Here is a 25,802-nt window from a genome sequence, read left to right as displayed (position 1 = left end):
AATGTTTAACTATATTCAATAAGAAAACAATTTTTACAGTATTTTAAAAATCAAATAAAGAAGCTAGTGGCACAGTAGGTAGTGCTGTCCCCTCACAGCAAGAAGGTCGCTGGTTCAAGCCTCTGCTGGGTCAGTTGGCGTTTCTGTGTGGAGTTTGCATGTTCTCCCTGCATTCGCGTGGGTTTCCTCCAGGTGATCCAGTTTTCCCCCACAGTCCAAAGACATGTGGTACAGGTGAATTGGGTATTCTAAAATAGTCTGTAGTGTATGAGTGTGTATGGATGTTTCCCAGTGATGGGTTGCGGCTAGAAGGGCATCCGCTGCGTAAAAACATGCTGGATAAATTGGCGGTTCATTTCGCTGTGGCGACCCCGGATTAATAAAGGGACTAAGCCGAAAGAAAATGAATGAATGAATGAATTAATGTATAAAAGAAGCTATGGTGAGCAGAATATCAAACTTTTGACCACTAGTGTACATTAATTTGCTGATAAAAAAAGTAATGGACATATTAATGTAGATCTGTCTTAAATAAGGATGGAACACAAAAGAAGTGCCTTAAATTATCTAAACCTAAAAAATGTATCTCTATAGGATTTGTATTCACCATATGTGGTTACAGGTTTTCAGCATTTCTCTAAATATCTTCTTCCTTTTAGTTTTAAAATTTATTTTTATTTTATTTTTTAATTTAATTATTTTTTTAGATGCATAAACAGTCCAAAGAACAGCATTCATTTGAAATCGAAAATAGCATTATGTTTTTACTATCAGTAATACTTAATTTAACGCATCTCTGCTGAATAAATATATTCTTAAAAGACTAAATATGTTTTCCTGTCTCTTTAAAAAATGGTACTGCAGATTGCTGAAAACACACACACTTAATCATCACCTGAGACCTCCCTGTGCACACTGAGTCACCACTTCCTCCACATATATAAAATCCTCCCTTAACACATCCAGACGTGACATTTTCACCGCTGCTCTGTCTGTAAACAGCACTTCCCGCTGGTGGTGTTCTGAATCTGTTTGGTAGATCACATGCGCACATGGTTTTCTCTTCACTTCATCCAAATTCCCACCCTCCACACAGCCCTCCAACTATACAGTCCCCCGCTACTCTTTCTGCCATCTCCCTGTGCCAAGCCGGCCCATAGTAGTGCCAATAGTGCTCTTTTGTGCCCCAATGCCACGGCTTTGTCTAAGGGCATTGGGCTGTGCAGTTTAAACTGGGACGGATGCCTGTTCGGTCATTAAGGTGCTGGGGTTATTCAGAGTGAGGTGGCAGATTTCCCTCAATCTGCCCCGTTAAAACGGCCCCACGGCCACGATGCGTCTGGGTGTGATGACACATCTGGGCCTCGTTAAAACCGCCTAAACGTGCACTCGCTCCCCCCTAGCTTCTCTTCTTGTTCTATACGGGGCTGCTTTTCTTTCGCTCTTTTTCTCTGACCCCATTTTTCACATTCTTTTCCTTTTCAATACACACATTTATTTGATGTTTTGCCAAACTAAATCCTTGACAACGCTTTTTGTACTGCACCATTGAATCGGCTGGTGGAGTTTGTAAATGAGTATGAATTAGAGTCCTGTTTTTTTTTTTTTCTTGATGAAACGGTCTACTCAAAAAATAAATAAATAAATGACTTGAATGTCTTGAAAAATTGGATCAATAAATGAAAAATTGACCCACACACACAAAATTAAATGATGAAATGGACTAAACTTTCATTTTAAAACACAACAGTTTCAACTTGATGGAATTGCTTGAAAGAATAAATTCACATGTGTCCTTTTATAAATTAAAAAAATAAGCTATAAGGAATCTTTTTATTATTTTAATTAGAATTTTAATAATTATTTATTTATTTATTTTAATCAAAGTGATTTGGAATTGGACAAACTAAAACATATTAAAATGACGCTAAAAGTCTTTTGATATTTTATTTATTTTTTATATATAGTTTTATTTTATTTTTATTTAATTGATTTTATTTGTTGTTTATTTTTATTTATTTATTTTTAATCAAAGTGATTTGGAATTGGACAAACTAAAACATTAAAGTGAAGCTCAAAGAAGTCTATTTTATATTTTATTTGTTTTTATATTTATTTATTTATTCAATTATTTATTTTAATCAGTGATTTGGAATTGGACAAACTAAAACATTAAAGTGAAGCTAAAAGGAGTCTATTTTATTATGTTTTCATTTATTTATTTATTTATTCAATTATTTATTTTAATCAGTGATTTGGAATTGGACAAACTAAAACATTAAAGTGAAGCTAAAAGGAGTCTATTTTATTATGTTTTTGTATGTATTTATTTATTTATTTATTTATTTATTCAATTATTTATTTTAATCAGTGATTTGGAATTGGACAAACTAAAACATTAAAGTGAAGCTAAAAGGAGTCTATTTTATTATGTTTTCATATTTATTTATTTATTTATTTTATTTTATTTATTTTAATCAAAGTGATTTGGAATTGTACAAACTAAAACATTAAAGTGAAGCTAAAAGGAGTATATTTTGTATTCTTTTTTTAATGTTTTTATATTTATTTATTCATTTATTTATTTTAATCAAAGTGATTTGGAGTTGGACAAACTAAAATGTTAACGTCAAGCTAAAAGGAGTATTTTATTATTTTTTGATTAATCTATTTTCTTTATTTTAATTAATTAATTTATTTATTAATTTTATTTATTTTAATCAAAGTGATTTGAAATTGGACAAACTAAGACATTTAATGTAATCAAATAGCTAAAAATGTAATTGTGTATGTTGTAAAGAGAAGCTTTTGGGCTGCATATGTGAAAAGATCACAGCATGTGTAATCTGCTCAAGTCTTTATATGATTGCAAAGCAGTCTTTGTAATTTTCACACATAATGCCTTGTCATTTCTTGTAATGATTGCTATTGGCATTGTTAGTATTAATGAAAAGTGGCTGGCTAACTGATGACTTAACGTTTCATATGCCTTTCCATTATTAAATACTTGTGTATTCCAATATACACACCATATCAGGTTACATTACATACACATTTAATTTTTAGTTACACATTTAATTTTTCATAAAAGTAATTGACACTTATTCCATACAACTTCATCTTAATTTGTGAACGGATAAAAGCCATCTTCACTAAATGAACTTTATTCTCTAAGCAGAAGAGAGCTACCCAGGGGCGTTACTGACTTGCTTCCAGGGGGCAACATTTGTTGTGAAGGTCATGAAATGCATGAGAGACTTCAGCATTCATTATTGCAGTGTTGTTTTTTCATTTTATTCTGCTAATGGATGAAGTGTGATGCTGAGAGGCATATGGCAGTAATGATTGGATGGAATTCAACATGGACTGACAGAAGTGTGAAAACAGCCCCAGATGCCCCATCATTTAAAGCTTCATTTGCTGTCCTAATAGAGTTTTCTTGACTTCAGATCTGTTTTAGTCACTGGATCCGTGCAGTTGTAGTTTTTTCTTTTCTCAGTTTTCGGCTTTGTGTGTATTGGAACTCCGCTGTTATGGTTTAGTGTGTAATTTGGCGTGTTCAAGGTGAAAGCCTCAGCTGTTCATGGTGCCGTTCCGGCTTTCAGCGCTCATGTTAACTGCTGCCATCCGTGACCGTGAACTTCAGCGTTTCTGCTTCGGATCGTAAACCTTCTAATTTCACTCTTGTCCCATCTTTGCACCCCATGAGCTGGAGAGAATGTTACCTGTGATAACCATTTGTTTTCTTTATTTGCTTGGTGCTCCATTGAACAGAATAAAGCTGTAGGACTACATGAGTGATGAGTACATGACTATGAATATGACGTAGTGATATGAATTTTATTTTTCAGGTGAGATTAAAATAACATTATGAAAATCATCAGAATGGTTTTTACTATAAATTGTCACAATAGACAGTTTAGCTCAGAGGTGTTCAAACTCGGTCCTGGAGGTCTGGTGTCCTGCAGAGTTTAGCTCCAACCCTAATCAAACACACCTGAACCAGCTAATCAAGCTCTTACTAGATATACTAGAAACTTCCTGGCAGGTGTGTTGAGGCAAGTTGGAGCTAAACTCAGCAGGACACCGACCCTCCTGGACCGAGTTTGGACACCCCTGGTTTGGCTGGTTTATTCTGATGTGGCGACCCCTGATAAAGCAGGGAATAAGCTAAAGGGAAGCAAGTGATATTATGATGTTAACTCTTTCCATGATTGACTTAATTTATTTGCACAACAACTCAAATGTATACAGAATATAATTATTTTAGAAAAAATATTGAGATGCACTGCCTGGCGAAAATAAAAATGTTAGCAAAAAAGTCTTTAGTTGGATCTTTATTGCAGTGATAAATATATTTTTAGCTTCCTATATGTTTGCCATTTTCTTTTAAGTAAGCTTTTTATCATGCTGAGATAAAAACAATACAAAAAACATGCATAATTTGACCCACAGTTGATCTAAAACTAACTGAGAATCATTAGGATGTGGATAGCATGTTGAAGAAATAAAAAGCTACAAAAAAGAGACATTCTGAAGTATTTTTGGCCAGGCAGTGTACACACACAGAAAGAAAGGTACAAAATCTGTTACTGGGGTGTTACCTTTTCAAAAGGTACACTTTTTTTTTTATCCATACCATTATTACCTTTAGGGTTCACTTTTGAACCTTTTAAGGTACTATGTGTAACACATTTGTACTTTTTGCTTATTAATATGTACCTTTAAGGACCCTTTAAATATTCATTCATTTTCTTTTCAGCTTGGTCCCATTATTAATCAGGGGTAGCCACAGCAAAATAAACCGCCAACTTATCCAGCACATGTTTTACGCAGCGGATACCTTTCCAGCCACAACCCATCACTGAGAAACATCCATTCACACACATACACTACGGACAATTCAAGCATACCCAATTCACCTATACCACATGTTTTTGGACTGTGGGGAAAACTTGAGCAACCGGAGGAAACTCGCGCGAACAAGGGGAGAACATGCAAACTCCACACAGAAACACCAACTGACCCAGCCGAGGCTCGAACCAGCGACCTTCTTGCTGTGAGGCAAACGTGCTACCCACTGTGCCATCGTGCAGCCACCTTCAAATATACCTTTTGAAAAGGTACCACCCCAGTGACAGATTTTGTACCTTTTTTTTTTCTGAGAATGTATCATATATATTTTTGCCTTTTCTCTATAGCATTATTATCAAGCAATTCAATTCATCTTTATTTCTAAAGCACTTTTACAATGTAAATTGTCAAAGCAGCTTAACATAGAAGTTTGTAGTAAATTGAAAGTGTCAGTCCAGTTTTAAGAGTTTAAGTTCAGTTGAGTGTGGTTTAATTTTCCGAACACTGAATAGTGTCCAGAGTCCAAACACTGAATAGCAAATCCATCGATGCGCAGCTCCATAAGTCCCGAACCATGCCGGCCAGTGATCACAGCAAAACGAAAACGAAAGTGAAGGAAACGAAAGTGAAAGAAAAAAAACCTTGAGAGAAACCAGGCTCAGTTGGGCCATGACCATTTCTCCTCCTGCCAAACTGCTTGTGCAAGGCTGCAGATGCTGTTCAAATTATAATGTCTGTCCGATAAACGTTTGGTTTGCCATTTCAAACTAAACTGTAGTTTTTTTATAAAGTCATTTGGTAATAGTGGCTTATTTTTGTCTTTTAGGTGGACTTTCCTACCTCTTCTTTTGAAGTGCGTTTCAGCACCCCTGCTCCTGCTGAATTCAGTCCCCAGTATGAGTTCTCTCGCCTGGACCAGGTCAGCCAGAGGCAGCTGCATGATGTCCTGCACAAGAAGTCCCTTTTCTGGTAAGTCTGAAAATCCTAAACTGCATCCTGATTTAATTAAAGGGATAGTTCACCCCAAAATGAAAACAGTCACCCTCCACTTATTTCAGACCTGTTTGGGTTTGGTTTTTCTCTTTAATTTAAAATATATTTCAGATAATGGTGGCTATACATTTTTTTCTCACTATGAAAATCAGTGGCTGTTATCAACGTTTTCAAGATAAAATGTTGTTGAAAAGAGAAAGAAAAAAGGTTTGGAATCACTTCAGGGAGATTAACTTCTGAGTATATGTTCATTTTTGGGTGAACCGTCCCCTTAATATGTTCAATAGCTTTCCTTGAATATCCAAGAAACAAAACAAAAACAAAAGTCTGCCTTTATCAGAATCTAAAGTATATCTTGGTTGGAAAAATACATCATCTAAACACTGTACATCTCCATTTATATTAAAGGATCATTCTTCCAAAGTAAAGGTTACCTTTTCTTCATTAGAACATTAAAGAAGATTATTTTGCTGAAACTGTGGTCTTGGTAATTTCATGATGCAAGACAATACAGTGAGATCTCATGAAACAAAACCAGCAACATTTTTGGGGGTATTAAAGGGATGGTTTACCCATCAGTAAAATTCAGTCACTTCAAGTGGTTTCAAACCACTTTTTAATTTTCATGCCACGTTTTTAATATTCATGCCATCCTTGGTAGGAAAAACAAGCACTATGGAAGTCAATGGATACAGGTTTCCAGCTTTCAAATGATCTTCTCTTGTGTTCAGTACAAGAAATACAATCAAATAGGTTTGTGACTAGTGAAGGTTGAGAAAATGATTTTTCAGAGAATTTTCAGTTTTGCTTGAACTATCTCATTAAGGATTGCCTAAAATTTCTTATGCAATGCAATCCGTTGATATCTAGACATTGAGGTTATAAAAAGTGCTGCTTTTACTGGACAAGGGTGGTTTAAGTGCAACGGCAAACTCAAATGACCAGCTCATGAAAATTCAGATTCAGCTGTCGTTACTTATCATTCATATTTTAGCGACTCTCAGCATGAAATCATTTTTCCGCTCTCAAATGAGCATGTCTGCTTGGGAACAGAGGTTGAATAAGCTCAGGAGTAGACATTGAGATGATGATCAGGCACATATGAGAGCAGACGAAACCAGCTGTTGTAGCAGTTTGTGTCAGATCCTTCCTCATTGGCGAGAGGAATAAAAGCACTCTTGTCCATTTTCCCCTTGTCCCTTTTTGCATCTCCAACTCATCGTTTCATATAAGAGTGTGAGGAATGAATATTTGCTGGTGATTTATTCAACATTTATTAACATATAAAAAAAAAAAATCGATTTTTGTTGTTGCTGCTGAAACTGTGGTCCTTGGTGTCTCATAAAATGTACTTTAAAGGCTACCAGCACTTTGAAAGTCAGAAAACACACTGGAAATACCAAATTTATGTTTGCCTCCTAATGACACATTGAGGTTTATGGAGCAAAATGATCCATCTGGGCAAGAAACTCAACATTATTCACAGCTCACAACCATATTGTTTGGCTAAATGAATGGTCTAAATATCATATATCATATCATAGGTGATTTTTATGCATTTAGCCTATTCAAAAGTGACCAGAACTACATGTACACTTACAAATGAACCACCTGGGCAAAAAGCTTAACATTATTTACAACTCTCAACCATTTTTATTTGGATAAATTTATATATTTATATAAAGCCTAGAAATATAATAAATATAATATAATATAATATAATATAATATAATATAATATAATATAATATAATATAATATAATATATGGAACGTGAGATTGACAGGCGAATTGGTGCAGATGCAGCAGTAATACAGCCGATGTACTGGTCCGTTGTGATAAAGGAGCTGAGCCGAAAGGCAAAGCTCTCAATTTACTGGTCAATCTACGTTCATACTCTCACCTATGGTCATAAGCTTTGGGTCATGACCTAAAGGACAAGATCCCGGATACAAGAAGCTGAAATGAGATTCTTTCGCAGGGTGGCAGGGTCCACCCTTGTAGATAGGGTGAGGAGCTCTGTCACCCGGGAGGAGCTCGAAGTAGAGCTGCTGCTCCTCTACATCGAGAGAAGTCAGCTGAGGTGGCTCGGGCATCTGTTTCGGTTGTCTCCTGGAGGCCTACCTAGGGAGGTGTTCCAGGCATGTCCCACCGGGAGGAGGCCTCGGGGAAGACCCAGGACACGCTGGAGGGACTTTCTCTCGGCTGGCCTGGGAATGCCTCTGAATCCCCCCGGAGGAGCTGGAGGAAGTGTCTGGAGAGAGGGAAGGCCCCGGAAAAGCAGTAGAAAATTAATATAATATAATATAATATAACATAATTGGGGTTTTTATGCATTTGGCCTATTTAAAATTAAACAAAACTGTACAAAATTACACAGGATTTATATTTTATGTTTTTCTATTTGTGCTATTTGCGTTCTTACGAAACCTCCTAAAAAGTTTTCATCTTTTCATTTTTTTCAGCTGTCCATCACAGGAGAATATTATTTATTATAATCATTATACAAGGACAAATTACTTTCAACTACTATATATGCTACTATATGACTGTGTATTCCCCGCCCCCTTTTTTTTTCTTCTATGTTTGAATATAAGGTATATCTGGTGCTCCTCGGTACTCTCCAGTGCTCAGTTTGTTAGTTTCATCTTTAGACAGCTGATGTGGATCTGATCTCTCCAGCTGGCCCTGTTCCTCCTCTCTCTTTTTCTTTCTCTCTCTTTCTCCCTCCCTCCCTCAGCTGTTTTTTCTCTCTGCCGTTCAGAGACTCTAAACATTTGCTGCAGTGTAAAATCTAGTTCCACACCAGCCTGGAAATATTTAGTCATAAATTGTCTCCAGCTCTGGGATCAAAGGTTGAGCATTTGAGCTGGGTGTAAACTCTCTGATCGGGTTTTCGTCAATGGAGAGTTAATGTTTCAACTTTGGTTTGTGAACAGATGAAGAGTGGGGACGGATTTTGCTCCTATTATTACTTTTTCTTGTTACTTTATAATGCTTATAATAATAATAATAATAATAATAATAATAATAATAATAATAATAATAATACTAGTAATATTTATATACAATGCATAGCATAAATAAGTAACCATTTTTGAAAATGAATATATCTCAAATGAGGTGTTTGTAAAAAAAATTATAAACTACAAAAATGTAACTAAATTCAATATATTTTTGTGGTTTTCTTGATTTTTGCTCTATTAAAATTGTATGTAATTTATTTACCCGAAATATGCATTCTGGTGTACTTATTTTTGCACAAAGATCTAATTTACTTTGTTAGATCAGTTCCACTTTTGGTGTAAGTATGGACTAACCTTATCTACAGTGGTGGATTTAGGCATGGTCAATATGGGCATTTGCCCAGGGCGGCATGGCAAGTTGGTGCAAAAGAACAAAGTGCCCCAGTAAAAACATCTCTGCCCCAGTGAGCTTTGAGATAGGATTTTCCTCTTGCACGTGGCTTAACCTAGAGTGGTAATCCCAGAATAAAGACGTTATGGGCCATTCACATTAGGCATCTTTTGCACAAACAAGTTTGTTATTCTCTATGTGCAAGCGAAACAATGCTGGTAAAAGCAAACTGACGCATGGAAACAGAAAACCTTTCCAGCGTGCCTTACGCACATCAATATAGCAGCATTTTTTATGACAGTGTATAAAAATAATTAATATTTTTTCAGTACTGTGACGGTTGGGTTTAGGGTTGGGGTGGGGGTAGGCGTTAAAAAATAACATTTATTGGGTAATTTAATTGATAGCATATATAATACTCGGTACAACTACGGTTTTTACATTACTGTGACGATTGTGTTTAGGGTTGGGATAAGGGTAGACGTTAATAAAATACAATAAATGGAAAATTTAATAAACAATATAAATAATTCTCGTTAACTTCCGGCCGCAACTATATCCGATCTAGCAACAAACCGCACGCTGCATGAATCATGTGAATCCTGGTTGTTTACATGCACGTCCATAAAATACGCATCACTCATGCGCTGTAAAATGATAGCAATAGTCTTTTATTTTACTTCTACAAGGTGTCGACACACATCGAGTTTTGCAAGGTGACAAAACTGAAGTGTATATAATATAAAGATCTTTTTACTATGTAGCAGAAAGGAGGCATAATTAGTCAGGGAGTTGGGACTTAATAACATTATTTCTCAGCCTTGAGTCGGGTCTTAGATGAACAGATAATTCTATAAAGCATTTGTTTTTTTTGTGTGTTTTATAGAAATAATTAATATACATGCAAAATAATCTTAACAAATCACTCCAGGTTTGTGTTTACATTTATTTGCAGTTACAGTTAGGGATTTCTGTTATTTATTTATTTATAATAATAATAATAATAATAATAATAATAATAATAATAATAATAATTTAAATAATTATTTTATTTATAACATATATATATATATATATATATATATATATATATATATATATATATATATATATATATATATATATATATATATATATATATATATATATATATATATATATATATATATATATATATATATTAATGATCCCAATTTTGGTTTTGTCCATATTTTACACAAAGTTGGGCATATATGGGCTGGTTTGCCCAGGGTGCCATTTAAGCTAGAACCGCCATTGCTTATGTATATACATAAAAAGATTATTGTTTAGCACTCTATAGAAAATATTAATTTAAAAGAGAAATCCTTAAGGGGTGTACTCATTTAATCTGGGCACTGTATAATTGCACCTAAATTTGAAATTGTGATCAATAAAAATGGCAAAAAAAAGGCTACAGTTGTGATACACTAATGGTGATATTGCGATTTATATTACAATAATAAACTATTTGTATTTGAATATGTTTTGAAATTGATCCTAAGCAGCCCTTACTACCTTTAGCATTAATTTCTGCATTAATATTCTGATGATTATCTGATTCTGCTTGAGAAGAATTTTGTATTATCAGAGTTAAAAAAAAATAATCATGTGCTGCCTAATGTCTTTGTGGAAACTGTGATGCTTTTTTTCCCCTCAAGATTTTTTTTGATTAAAATCCAAAATGAACTGTATTTGTTTTAGAGAATTTTTTTTATGGGTATATTTAATTTTGATACTGTTCAGTTTTTAATGCACGAATGGATGAAAGATGAAACCACCTGGAATTACAAATAATAGATATATGTTTGAGTCAGGGGCGTCGCTAGACCCAATTTACTGGGGCACGTGCCCCAGTAAAAATTTCCAGTGCCCCAGTAAATGCATTGAGATATGATTTACTTCATATGCAAGTGTATTTATTAGTGGTATATTTAAGAGTGGTAATTCCAAAATAAAGATGCTGTTCTCTATGTGCAACCGAACCAACGCTGGTGAAAGCAATGTGTTTAATCAAAAAGCAAACTGACGCAGTGTGTGCGCTGAGAACTCGCGCGCCTCTCGCACGCGCTGCTCTTCTGCCGGTGCGAGTCTCGGTTAACATGCGTGCCAAAAAAGTAGGCTACTTGATGCTCACGCGCCGCTCATGCGTTGTAAAACCGGCGTAACAGCCTTTTTGTTTAGCTAGTCGACAAAACTAAAGTTTAAACAATATGACGGTGATCTTACCAAGCATGCCTCCTGATAGATTTATTTTTAAGCAAAAAAGAGATGAGGAGATGAGGAGGGATGACGGGTCAGGGAGGTAAAGACTTAATAAACCTAATTCTCTGCCATGTGTCAAGTCTAAGACAACAGATAATTCTATAAAACATCATTTTTTTGTATTTTATTGAATTGTCTATAGAATTTCATTCAAATTAAATTAATATTTATGCAAAAGATTTCTTAAATGATCTTAGCATCACTCCAGTTGTGTCTTAACATTGTTTTTCAGTTACATTTAAGATTACTTAGAATAAAAATTGTATAATAACAAGAATACTTTTATTTATAATAAATTATAAAAAAAAAAAAAATATATATATATATATATATATATATATATATATATATATATATATATATATATATATATATATATATATATATATATATATATATATATATATATATTATTTATTTATTTTTTTTATTTTTTTTTATTTTTTTATTTTTTTATTTTTTTTTTGAGTAAAACATTTTTTTTTTCTGCAAACTACTCAAATATTTCTTCAAACAAACAAATCATTGACATCAATTTTTAAAATGAACAATATAATGTTTCCTCCAGCACATGAAATTGAGGCTATGGATTGAAGATAATAATGCTGTAAATAATGTTTAGTTACACCAGTTTCTATTCAAAAGATTGCAACGTATCATCAGGATCCACAGTTGTAGATTTTGTTTTGCCTGTATGCATTTTTATTTACACTACAAGTACCACTAGCCTTTAAGTTGCATTTCACAAAACACCAAGTACCATGGTTACTCCAACAATTAACTAACAACTAAAAAAATAAAAATACAAACAAAAAACTTCTTTATTCTTCTACTTCAGAAAAATCGCCTACATCTTGGAAGGCCTGAGGGCGAATAAATTACCAGCAAATTTGTGTTTGTGTATGGACTATCCCTTGAATATAGCAATAGTTCCACACCCTTTTCTTCACTGTTTAATCCACAAAAGAGCCTCAGGGTTGCCTGGAGCAACTGCGGCCAGGAATCAATACTACTCAGGCCTCCAGTGAATTGTGGGATATGTAGTCGTCTAATGACAGTCATGCTTTTATATTGTTGTATGAAGCTTTTCTAACCTTTTATTGTAGGCCTTTCCTCCTGTATATTGAGCTGTCTGACTATAAATGTATGATTAGGGCCCAGCAGGCACAGGGGTAATCTGATCCCGGGGTCCTGCTCAACAGCTCTCTGTCGTCCCTAGAGAGAGGAGACACTCCCAAAACATGAATTCATAAGCCTGTCGAAAAACAGTGACAAAAACATGGTCTATTTTTGAATTACAACCTAGCAGCCCATGGCAGAATGAATGGGATGATTATAAAAATAATTCAAGTTATAATTAAATCTAATTTTTGATTCAAGACATGAGCAAGTTGTCTGACTGGGTCAAGAAAATACTTACATATAAATTAATACTACACTGTAAAAATGCTGGGTTTCTACACAATTTCTTCATGTTATCATAACACAAATTAAGTAAACTTAAATTTGTAAAAAATATTAAATTAATTGAACATAAAAGATAAAAAAAGAATTCAAAATTAAATAGTTTCAACTGTATTTAAATTAGTAGCAAAGTAATTTTTTGAGTGGAGGTAAAGCTCCTCTTTTGAATCTCATGTCAAGTTCTATATAAAGTTAATCATCCAGTTGTATTATAATTGTTAATGAGGAAATGCTTTTATTCAGAAAGAATTTCATTTATGTAGAATTTTCTATATATTAGGGCTGGGTGATTTGACCAAAAATCGAAATCTCAATTAATTGAACATTTTAACTATTACAATTATTGATCTATTTTATTTGTTAATTTATTTGCCCTCATAGTTCACTGACAGGTTTTGAACACGCAGGGGTCTTAGTCTTAAAATGTCTTAAATTTCAAACACAATTTTTGGCCTTAGTCTTAAATCCACTGAAATATTGTGTTGTAGGTCTTAAATCATTTTACACAGGTCTTAATTTTCCTCTGTCCATTAATATGGTTTAATTATCTTCCTTACAATACCATTTGATATTAAAGACTTTTTTTTTAAGTTTTAACTTGGCCATAAAGAAAAAAACTTTAGCGTTTAGCCTTGTGTAAGTCTGAAATTTCAATCATAATGGTCTTAATGTCTTAAAGTCCTAAATTTGACTTGATGAAACCTGTAGAAACACCTGTGTACAGTAAATATACTCGCATATTACAACTGAGAGAATTCTGAAAGAAGGGTGCATTACTTGATTTAAAATAACTGAAGGAAACACGCACTATCTACTATCTATGATTATTTATTGAACATCAATGTTGAACAACTGAAATTAAAACACACATTGCCTCAAACCAACAGTCACGTTTTTTTTAATAAAAAGTGACAACTCACACTTTTGGGAACGAAATGAATTATTTTCATTGTTTTCAAAAGTAAAAAATAAGCAGTATCTCTTCTAAATAAAATAACTCTTGTATATCCTGTAAATAATATTTAACAATGTATTTCTTAAATCTTCTGAAAACAAATATTTTATGTAAATAATCTTTTTTATAATAGAAATATGCCTCAAGGCGTCTCTGGTGCAGCTTCCAATCACCGTCAATGTAGTGCAAACGAACGGGGTCAAGTGACTCCACACGTGGTAGAGAAAGTAATCGAAAAAATTGACTTGGAAAAATTTGATCCATTATAGGTTCTAAATGTCGATTTCTATATATGATTCAATATTTTCTGAATCACCCGAATGCGTTTTAGACTTCTTGTCTTATATCAAGTTGAAATGTCTTATTAGGATTTTATGGATTATGATGTTAACCTTGTGTGTGCGCCATTTACTGTAAATAACCCTGATGGGGACATGGCATTATTCTGTTTATAAACAAACGAATCCAAACAGCTTACACACTAGTTTCCACAGATGAGAGAAGTACAAACATGAGGAAGTGTACAAGTGTGCTTAAAAGTACTGTAATAATGAATGAAAAAATGTTTTCTTTTTTTGTTTTTCGGTTCAACCTTTTTAGGGCACTCATTGAAATACTTGATGGAAAATTTCTGCAGTGTTACTGGAGGTTATTACAAGATATTTGAACTTAAATAATAATATTGTGTATGCAAATATATAAATAAATCAATGTAAATGTTACCATATGTTTGTTCACCTGATAAAGGGTTAATGGTACTAAAAATTTAATGCAGTTAAAGCTGAGGCTCTTTTAATTACATTTTTTCTTTACAAGAATTGCATTTGAGGTGCAGAATGTCTTGACTACCAGCACTTTAAATACGAAGCTTTTCATATGTGCACTTCAACTAGCCTTTCTCAAATGAGTGTGGAAATGCTATCGCTGACGTGTATGCCAGTAAAATAATAATAATAATAATAAAATAAAAAGAGTAAATGACTTTTGTAGCTTTAAGCAGGCCTGTAGCCAGGGGTGGTTCGGAAGACCCACCCCTCACTGACAAAGGTCCAGAATTTTTCCCATACATGAGCTTATTTGTCTTTTTCTGATTGCTAAGCCGTCATAATAAGTCAAAATAACCCATCGAAAAGGCTTAAAGATTAAGATTAATCCTCTGTTAGCTGTCATAACTTCAGCTAATCACTTTTGGCCAGTGCAAACAATTTTTTGCATGAGTCCAACATCCAGCTGGGCAAGAAAACATACAACCTGACAAAAGAAGTCATCTTTCGCTACTGTATTGTTTTTAAATCGAGAAAACATTTACAAGAAACTTTTATTGTAAATCTAGGACCTTAATCGTGAAACAAAAAAATGAACAATTAAAAAGGTGTGAAGCCCGAAAAGCGGCTCATATTAAAATGAATTTGGATACTATTTTGGTTAAAACAGTCAAAGTGTGGTTATGATGACCATCCGACAAGCTAATTCAGAATAGCACTTAAAATGTCACTAAAATGCAGTATTTAAATTTTATACTTCAATAGAAAATGTAGCGTATAATTGCAAAAAGGTCCACTTTTTGAGAAAAAAGAACCACCTCTTTCACCTGGGAGGCTACGGGCCTGTTAAAGATTTACCAATTTATGATTACCAACTTATTGGATTTCGTCACCTTGGAATTACAAGGTTCTATCTGCGTTCGGAAGGATTTTGACATATTGAGCTTCAAAGTTTTTGCGTTCCGTATAACAAACATTGTGTGTAACATTTGTGTTTTGTATATAAAATCTTAATAAACAACTTATAAAAACATTCCATAATGTAAATAAGTTGTAATTTAATAAGTATGTCAATAACTTAATTTTGACCATGTCAGATAGAACTTTATAATTCTAAAGTGACGATTTGTTTGATAACTTTCTACTTGCTGAAAGACACAGGTGGCTTATTATAATTGGTTTATGTAGTGATTGTTCTAAATTCACTTGAATTTAGTTGTTATTAAAGTATAGTGTATTTTAATATTGCTAGCTCTCAGCTATACTGTAATGTTCAATTCAAGTTCATTTGTATAGTGCTTTTCACAATAATTATAGTGATGAATCAGTGCTTAAATATGTTGTATTTGCTGTTGTATGTCGTTTAGTTTGTTGTGTTGGTGTTGTGCCAAAGACGATTTTCCACTCAGGTGAACCACAAAGCAAAAAAGAAAAGCAGTTTATTGAGTTATCAGTAGTACTGCTCAATGAGACTGGTATTCAGTCAGAAAAAAAATACAAGTATTAAACATATAATATTAAATTGTTTCTATTTATTGTTAATTTGAAGCTTTAATGTGAAATTATTACAAAATATATATTAAAAATATTACATTAGGTGAGATTAATTGCAGTTAATCACATAAATTCAGAAAAGTAATTTAGTTTATCGATTAGCAGCACTACTATTTAAATGTTTATGTTTATCATCATAATGTTTACTAGTTGGTTTTCTCTGGGTTGGAAATGTTGTTCATGAAAAGGCAGTCATGTTTACCTTGGACCGGAGCTTTCAGGAGTGTTTACTTCTGGACTCAGAGCTCAGCGTCTGGTACATCAGTGTAAAAGGACAAAAACATGCAACATAAATTTCCTACACAGTCTGTGTGGTTATTTTCCGTCTTTTACTGCAGTGAGAGCCCACACACAGATCTTCCTGGACACGTTTTTCCAGTCTTAATTTTAGAAAGATAGGAGGAGGTTGCTGCATTTAATCTTTATCAGATTGAATGTTTGGGTTTGATGGCATGTATATGAGGTTGTAAACCATCGATCCTTGTCTGGAAATGACATTAAAGTCTTCCAGGACAGCAGTTTTGTGTAAGCAGCATCAGTGATTTCCCATGTGAAATGTCTGATGGTATTTCCTGATGTTTTTGATAGTTTTTCGTTGTTAATGTAATTAAAAGGTTGTGTTTTTATAAGTACAAATTTAAATAGATTAAAATAAAATGTACTCATAAATATAAATAGATAAATGTAAATGTAAACAAGCAGATTTGATATAATTATTGGATTTTTTGGGTTACACAGAGTACTTCAGCAATAATATCATAAAGCTAATATATCATATGTATAAATAAACAGACAAATTTCCTTGTGTTTTTATATAATGTAATTTATTTTCATGTTTATTCTTGAAATTATATTTTATGATATATTAAAATATATTTTATCAGCTAATCAGTCTTTCTGGTCCCCTTTTCTAGGTTGAGTCCAGAGGACCGGCGTCTGCTCTGGGAAAAGCGTTATTTCTGCCATGTGGAAGCCAGTCGTCTGCCGCTGGTCCTGGCCAGTGCACCCAGCTGGGAGTGGGCATGTCTGCCTGACATCTACGCCCTGCTCCGCCAGTGGGGATGCATGAACCACCTGGATGCCCTCGGCCTGCTCAATGCCACGTGAGTGTCTGAATAACATTGGTGACTGCTGGCTCTGTTGTTCAGCTGGATGCTAAAACTTGACTGTCCTTCAGCTTCTGGCAGTCGGGCTGATTTGAGTCGACCGTGAAGAACTGACCTTTAGATTAGTCCAGCAGAGCACATGTGGACTGCAGATATTAGATGGATGTTCTCAGAATTTACTGACCTGATTTTAAAGCTCTATTAATGTTAGAAATGATATTCGCTCAGCCAGGACATACCGGGTTTGTGGATTACTAGCTCTAACCAAGGTGGTCTACCAGGTTTAAGGGATAGTTCAGCCAAAATTTGTATTTTCAACAATTACTTGCCTTCATGAAGTTCCGATTACAATAATTTAACCACATTTTTCTTAGTGTTTTTTTTAATATACTGATACCTTCAATGACAAGGTCTAAATCAACCTGAATGACATTTAAATCCACCAGTAAGTCCCGGTCCTAAGTGATTAATTGATTCCTTCATGTTAATGATTCGATTGAATCGAAGCATTTATGAATGGATCATTGACTAAAATGATTCTAGTATGATTAAACTATGCTAACATATTAGTAAATTGCTTACAAGTTTCTTGCATATCTTAGCATGCTGAAAGAATGTTTAAGCACATTAACATATTTTTAATAAGATGTACCACACTGCGAGCACTTCTTAGCATGATTTGGTAATTGTTAGCATGTTTCTTGTATGGTTAGCCATTGCTAGCATGGACTGCTGCAGTGCTATAGTTTTAACTGGTTTAACACAATACTGGGATGTTTGTTTTTATGATTTAGCACACTGTTAGCATGTTTTGTTTATTGCTGTCATGTTTCTAGCATCGTTTACCACACTGTTGGCATGAATTCCTTACACTGCTTATGTTTTAGCTCAATGCTAGTATGTTTTAGCTTGATTTTGCACACTGCTAACATGTTTTAGGACAGTGCTGTTATGCTTCTAGCATGAACACTACTAGCCTGGTTTAGCATAGTGCTTAGAAAAGCTAAATTGTAAATGTCAACTTGAAACTTAAATGTGAGATGTGTTCTGCTATTATATCCCAGGAAATACAACAATAAATGATGGCAGAATTTTTGTTTTGGGTGGACTATCCCTTTACCCTGATCTACCATCTTGTACTGGATAATGATTATTGTAAATGCTTGTTTTGGACATGTTGTTTTGGACATGACACATTAATATAGTTTATAGTGTCCTGACTTTCAAGTTCCATAAAAACACCATAAAAGTAGATTTTATTTTTTATTAACATCCACCTTTATTCCAGGTTTCCAGATCAGGAGTGCAGGCGGACGGCGGTTCAGTGGATGGACTCAATCTCTGACCCAGAGCTTCTGGACTTCCTTCCTCAGCTGGTGCAGGTAACAAAGGCCTTGTATTTCTCATTTCCTCTCACTCCATTCTCTCCTTTCCAATTGACCTTGATCTGATTATCTCCTACCTGTCTGTCTTCTTACTTTCCAACATTATGTTTCCCTCATTGTCTCATTTCTTTCTGCCAGGCACTGAAGTATGAATGTTATCTGGACAGTCACCTGGTGCGTTTTTTGCTGAGGAGAGCCATCGGAGATGTGCGCATAGCTCACTACCTCTTCTGGTGCGTCTTCTAACCTCAGATTATACCTAAAAACACTTATAGAGTGAACATAAACTGAGAAATCAGGTCATGCTGACTAATATTACAATTTAGATTATTCAATGACGTGTATTAATCAAAGGGTTTGTGTAGCAAAGTTTATAAATCTGTCAGGACCATAAATATGTGCATGCATAGCGAATATTTAAACTGTTCAAGCATAGAGTATATGGAGACTTGATGAAATCAGCTCACAGCTCCACCTGCTGTACAGATGATGTCATGTTTTTATTGGGTTATTGAAAGCCTTTATTAATATTGTTAGATTTTACACATATATTTGTACTGAAAATGTTGACTATAGTCATTGCTATGGGTATTTCATTTAAAAAGTAAAAGAAAAAAGTTAAATTAATGGGTCTTATTAAATATATTAATGGGTAAATATTAAGTGTACACAAAGGAGGAATTTATTGTACTTTTTACGAAAAATTCATTTAAGTTGTAAAATTTTATTTTTTATTTTGTATTAGTCCGAGTGATTTGATTTTGCGTATCTACCGATATCAAAACCCGATCTGATACTTCTATAATACATTAAAAATAAATAAAGAAGAGCGAAGAAACAGATCCAGGATCTTCCTTATTTTCTCTTTAATTCACCATATTTGAATGTTCAACAATAGTAAATATAAATGAAATTAATATAAAAACAAATCACACCTCAACTTAAAATACCCAGCAGGCATGTAAATACTGCACTCCTAACTCTTACTCTCATCGCTGTAGCAAGTTGCACAGAAGGAAATGTATGTTTTTCTTAATGTAACTAACATCTCTACCTTGTCATGTTTGAGCCTGTTTCTGTTCTCCTCAAGGACATTTGCAACAGCATTAAAAAAAGTCTCGTCAACTTTATAATACCTCCAGATACAGTTGAAGTCAGAATTATTAGCCCCCGGTTAATTTTTTCCCCCAATTTTTTTTTTTAACGGAGAGAAGATTTTTTCAACATTTCTGAACATAATAGTTTTAATAACTCATTTCTAGTAACTGATTTATTTTATTTTTGCCATGATGGCAGTAAATAATATTTTACTTTATATTTTTCGAGACACTTCTATACAGCTTAGTGACATTTAAAGGCTTAACTAGGTTAATTAGGTTAACTAGGCAGGATAGGGTAATTAGGCAAGTTATTGTATAACGGTGGTTTGTTCTGTAGATTATCAAAAAAATAGCTTAAAGGGGCTAATAATTTAAATATATATATAATTTTAATTAAAAACTGCTTTTATTGTAGCCAAAAATAACTTTCTCCAAAGACTTTCTCCAGAGAAAAAAATATTATCAGACATACTGTGAAAATTTCCTTGCCCTGTTAAACATCATTTGGGAAATATTTAAAAGAGAAAAAAAATAAATAAATCATGGGGGGGCTAATAATTCTGACTTCAGCTGTATATGCATATATATTTAAGTCCTGATCAGGAGGTAACGTCTGATTCTGATCAAGTCCAAAACCACATGATCGGACCCGATTTCCAATCGCATGACCCTAAATTTTATATCAAAAATATTTTAAATTATTTTTTAAATAATTAAATAAACTACATTACTAAACTAATGAGACTAATCAAAACAGAGAATGTTCTTGTTTCTGTAATATTAAACATAAATGTCACAAATATGTAAATTTTCTACTTTAGAGACAAATAGAAATTGTTGAATTGTAATAATATTTGAGACTTTCACAGTGTGAAAAACGTCACAATGATATTCAAATATTTTTTTATGCATGATAAGATATTTTCTTTTCTTTTTTTGTGAAATGTAACCCAGAAATGTTTTGACTAACAGGTCTCATCAGAATAAACAAAGTACTGACAGAGATCGCTCTTTGTGAATGCGGTCTCTTTAAAATGATTCTAAATGAAAAGGTGTTCAAACAGTTCTGTTTCCTCATGTCTGTGTTTGTAGGTTGCTGAAAGACACTCTCCAGGACTCTCAGTTCAGCGTGAGGTATCAGTATCTGCTGGCAGCTCTGCTCTGCTGCTCCGGCCGTGGTTTGAGAGAAGAGTTTGATCGTCAGTGCTGGCTGGTCAATGTGCTTGCTAAAGTGGCGCAGCGGGTCAGAGAAGCGTCACCCTCATCCAGACAGGTCAGCTTCACCATTCCTCAATTACACACCTGCTTTTTATATATTGTTGTGGTGTTGATTTAAAGTGTCCCATTGTGTTTTTTTTTTTTACATTTATCTTTGTAGTGTGTAATTTAGCTGTTTGTGAGGGTAAAAGATCTGCAAAGATTTGCAGCTTAAAGTATAGCGTTATTATTAAATTATTATTATTGACACTTAAAAGAAAGAAGTGATTCAGAATTGAAAGAAATGAGTTGAGGGTATTTGCTTCCTGCACAAACCTATGTAAGATGTATTGCTGCAATGTATGTTATGGGAATATAGTTATTAAATTATTGCACCTTTCACAGATAAATCAATTATAGGAGTCCTCAAACTTAACCTTAACCTTTATAATAACAAAATAGGGACACTTTAATATTTTGGATTGGAATATAATTTTATATTCTATTTTTTTTTTTTTTTGGTTGGTCTTTTTCTTGTTTTTCCTTTTGATTTTAAAAATAGAACTGTTGTTTTTTATTAATATATTATAAGAGTCCTAAAACATAGTCCTTAATTTGGCATCTTTAATTTTTAAATATTTGTTTTAATTCTATAATTTATTTTAGTCATTTTTTAAAATTCCAATAATCATCTCAGTTGGTTAGTCCAATTTTCATCCACTGTTTTTTCTTTTTGAGCTTTATTAATATTCATTTCATCTTCAAAACTCTGTAAACAGAGCCTTACAGGTTTTCTGATGCTCACAATTGTCTAAGAATCACTGACTTTTCTCGTTTCATTAGACATCACCATTAGACACACTATTTTTAGCTTGAAAGTCCAGATCTCTGCCAAAAAACTGATTGTTGATCCCTCAGGGACATTTTAATGTTCTCCAGAGCGTCTGGCCAGCACATTAACAGCGTTTTGTCTTTGGTCTGCTTTTCAGGCTATTCTCCGCGAAGGGCTGGATGATGTAAAGCAGTTCTTCTCGATAAACAGCAGCTGTCGACTTCCACTCAACCCAGGCCTGCTCGTCAAGGGCATCAACATACAGGTATAATTACAGGATGTGTCTTTACATCCATTCAATTCGCACGTTTACAAGCACACCAATATGTTGATAACTTATGAATATATATGCTTATTGAAATAACCAGAAGTCTTGTTGTATATACAATGCAAAATACTAAAAAAGACTTTATTATTAAGTTAGTTTTTCTCCCGGTAGTGATTTAAAAACATTATTTAAAACTCCAGCTATGTATCGTTCAATACATTATTGAAAACCAAAGTAGAGTATTGCTACATTCCTACATTTACTGCAATCTTATGATTTTCCTCAAGATATGTAGCCTTTTGACTGATGTAGCATGTCTTCTGTTTCACAGGGTGATGAAAACATGTTTTTAAAAGTCTTTGTCACAAAAGTATATGACTTTGCAGTATATTTCCTCTCTTATTGCAAAAACATTTTCTGTGTCTGGACATGCTTAAAAGACCATCCACTTTTTTTGGGATGCTAATGATCTAATCCAATTTTTGATGATTTATGCTAAGCTAAGCTAAAAGTGCTATACCTTCAGTTCGACTGAATGGATTTTCAAATTGTAAAATTGAGAGGAGTTGTAAACTGAGCCAATCTCCAAAAAACAGTGTAGCGTGCTTTATATCTGCTGTAAGAACATGTTACTGTCACATATCATACAAGAGCACTGTTATAAGCTGACAGAAAGCAGATTGCTGCATTTACATGCTAAAAGGGGCCATAATCTATCTGTGATGATCAGTTTATACTTAAAGTAATTTCTCGGATAAAGTAGAGCTTGCAAAAATATTTACATATCCATGTGCATTGATAATTTATCCAGCATAATCAGGTTGAGAACATGCATATAAACACACTCATTGAGTTATTCTTGCTGAGACATCAGTTATATCTCTTATTTTCTCTACATGTAGTCGTGCTCCTACTTCAACTCTAATGCAGTGCCCCTCAAGCTCTCCTTCCAGAACCAGGATCATCAAGGAGACAACATTAATGTCATCTTTAAGGTACTGCCTTCTCATGTCTGCGCTGCATAATGAATACATGGCTGTGTGTTAAAACAGTTTTTCCAGATGTAATCTTGGTCATTTATGGTGGTGTGTGTTCTCTGTCAGGCTGGAGATGACCTGCGGCAGGATATGCTGACGCTGCAGATCATTCGCATCATGAATAAGATCTGGGTTCAGGAAGGACTCGACATGAGGATGGTCATCTTTCGCTGCTTCTCTACCGGACGGGGCAGAGGTGAATATATATCTTTTCTTTTATGAGCCCAAGATGTCAGAAATGATCGTCAATGTTTGTCTTGTACAAATACATGTGTTGTACAACTGTACAGCTCACTGTATTGACTTTTTAAGGTTTATTTTGCAGTGTCTAATGAATCAGGGTCAAGAATATTGACAGACTGAGGCAGTTTACATGCCCTGTTGTCATGATTTTAAAACTGGAAGACAAAAACAGATCAAATGCAAAAAGCTCAAACCTATAATCGTTTTCTCCCATGATTAAAAAGTATTTTAATATTTTAAATATTATGAACATTTATTATTTAAAGTATTTTAAATAAACAAATACAAGTAATTAAAAACATACACTTTATTAAGTGTTCATTTAATTTTATATACCCAATGCCCATGATTAAACTCTGTAGACTTTTCTAAAATGTGATATTTACATTCTTTCATGTGAAATTTTAATGATGTGGAAGTGATTTTATTAAGCCTCCTCTTTGCTCTTATCTAGGCATGGTAGAGATGATTCCCAGTGCAGAAACCCTGAGGAAGATCCAGGTTGAGCATGGAGTAACGGGTTCATTTAAGGACCGGCCTTTGGCAGACTGGCTGCAGAAGCACAACCCTACTGAGGAGGAGTATGAAAAGGTTCCCATATCGTTCCCATATCGTCATTGAGCTATCAGACTAATTTGCTAAACCAATATGCACACGCAAACTGTTTTGCTTTAAAAATACACCAGTGCATGGTTGCTCTAGTTGCACTGGGTTGCATCATGTTTCTAACTTTGCATATCTTAATATATAAATGTGTTAAGGGATTTGCTGATTCAAGGCCTTGTGTCGATATGTTTAAAATCTAATTCTGCTGCTTGTTTACAGGCGGTGGAGAACTTCATCTATTCCTGCGCTGGTTGTTGTGTGGCCACATACATTCTGGGCATCTGCGACAGGCACAATGACAACATCATGCTGAAGACCAGCGGACACATGTTCCACATTGACTTTGGCAAGTTCCTGGGGCACGCACAGATGTTTGGCAACATTAAACGGTAGGAGCACCGAAAGAGCTTCTCTGACCCAGATTTTGTCCAGAAATAAGGAGAGTTAAAGAGTTGGTTCACCTAAAAGGAAAAATTCTGTTATTAATAATCACCCTCATGTTATTCCAATCCCCTGAGACCTTCATTCATCTTCGTAACACAAATTAAGATGCTTTAGATGAAATCCTTGAGCTCTCTTTTCCACCATTGACAGAAATGGTTGTGAGATATTTTAAAAAGTCCAGAAAAGGAATCAAAAACATTGAACTGTAGCCTTATGAAGCTCCAAAATAATATTTTATATAATATATATATATTATATATTTTGTGGGCCAAAAAAAAACGTAAATACAATTATGGCAGTACAACGCATTGCCATTAGAGTCACCAGCTCAACACGCACGCATTGTATTGCCTGTAGTAAACACTCAACCTAATCTGATAAGTACAGAAGACATTGGCAAACAAAGTTGAATCGCTGAAGTCACATGGAATGTTTTGAGAATATTTTTGCTTCCCTTTCTGGATTTATCTCAAGACCATTGCTGTCTATTAAGGATCAGAGAGCTCTCTAATTTCATGTAAAATATCCTAATTTGTGTTCTGTAGTTGAACAGAACACAAATTAAGGGATTATCAGGGGATTAAAACCACATGAGAAGGTTATTATTAACAAAATGATCAACTTTTTAGTAAACTAACCCTTTAAAACAGCTTCTGTTAAACATAGATTACTCATAATGGAACAAGAATGTGTTTTGGGCTGAACCAGATCTGTACTGTTGATTGTAAATGTCACCGATTTTAATCTTACTTTTTTTTTCAGCGACCGGGCTCCTTTTGTGTTTACATCTGACATGGCGTATGTCATCAATGGAGGTGACAAGCCATCCAGTCGTTTTCATGATTTTGTAGACTTGTGTTGTGAGGCCTACAATCGCATCAGGAAACACGCACATCTGTTTCTCAACCTGCTCGGTCTGGTGAGTGTCCAAATTTAATTTTATTATTCATTTCTACTTTTGTTTTAGTTGTGTGTACCCACAGTGCTGATGTTAAACAATAATTTGTTTATGTTTGCTTGTTATTTGAATGCTTATTTGAATTGTATTGCATCATTCAGGCTTAAAATTGTCAAATGTTTGTGTGCAGATGCTGTCCAGTGGAATACCAGAGCTGTCTGATGTGGATGATCTGAAGTACGTGTATGATGCACTGAGGCCACATGAATCAGAAGCTGATGCCACCATGCACTTCACCAGGTGAACACTTGGAGACTTCTGTTCTTCTTGCAGTTGAAGTTCACACATTACATGAAAATCACTCCAATGTTATAATGTGGTTTAACACCAGGAGGAAATTGGAGATCGGAATACTAAATCTCATTTTACTGTTTGCAAAAACTCATAAGTTGCTGCCATTGTC

At 34.1% G+C, this 25,802-nt stretch overlaps 1 protein-coding gene across 1 annotated transcript in view; it reads left to right on the top strand.

The window, feature by feature from the left end:
- pik3c2b (phosphatidylinositol-4-phosphate 3-kinase, catalytic subunit type 2 beta) overlaps positions 1 to 25,802 on the top strand; it is an 88,764-nt gene that overhangs the window by 50,520 nt on the left and 12,442 nt on the right. Inside the window, exons 15-26 of the mRNA XM_056467854.1 lie at positions 5,681 to 5,823; positions 17,138 to 17,326; positions 18,618 to 18,711; positions 18,853 to 18,947; positions 20,907 to 21,087; positions 22,001 to 22,108; positions 23,014 to 23,106; positions 23,215 to 23,344; positions 23,846 to 23,982; positions 24,217 to 24,386; positions 25,204 to 25,360; positions 25,530 to 25,639. Coding sequence (XP_056323829.1) covers positions 5,681 to 5,823; positions 17,138 to 17,326; positions 18,618 to 18,711; positions 18,853 to 18,947; positions 20,907 to 21,087; positions 22,001 to 22,108; positions 23,014 to 23,106; positions 23,215 to 23,344; positions 23,846 to 23,982; positions 24,217 to 24,386; positions 25,204 to 25,360; positions 25,530 to 25,639 — 1,607 coding nt within the window. The remainder of the gene's footprint in view (positions 1 to 5,680; positions 5,824 to 17,137; positions 17,327 to 18,617; positions 18,712 to 18,852; positions 18,948 to 20,906; positions 21,088 to 22,000; positions 22,109 to 23,013; positions 23,107 to 23,214; positions 23,345 to 23,845; positions 23,983 to 24,216; positions 24,387 to 25,203; positions 25,361 to 25,529; positions 25,640 to 25,802) is intronic.

The sequence above is a fragment of the Danio aesculapii genome, chromosome 11 (assembly GCF_903798145.1).
Source record: "Danio aesculapii chromosome 11, fDanAes4.1, whole genome shotgun sequence".
Classification (NCBI taxonomy): Eukaryota; Metazoa; Chordata; class Actinopteri; order Cypriniformes; family Danionidae; genus Danio; species Danio aesculapii.
The sequence above is the reverse complement of the archived record's forward strand: the minus strand, read 5'-3'. Positions and strand labels throughout refer to the sequence as shown.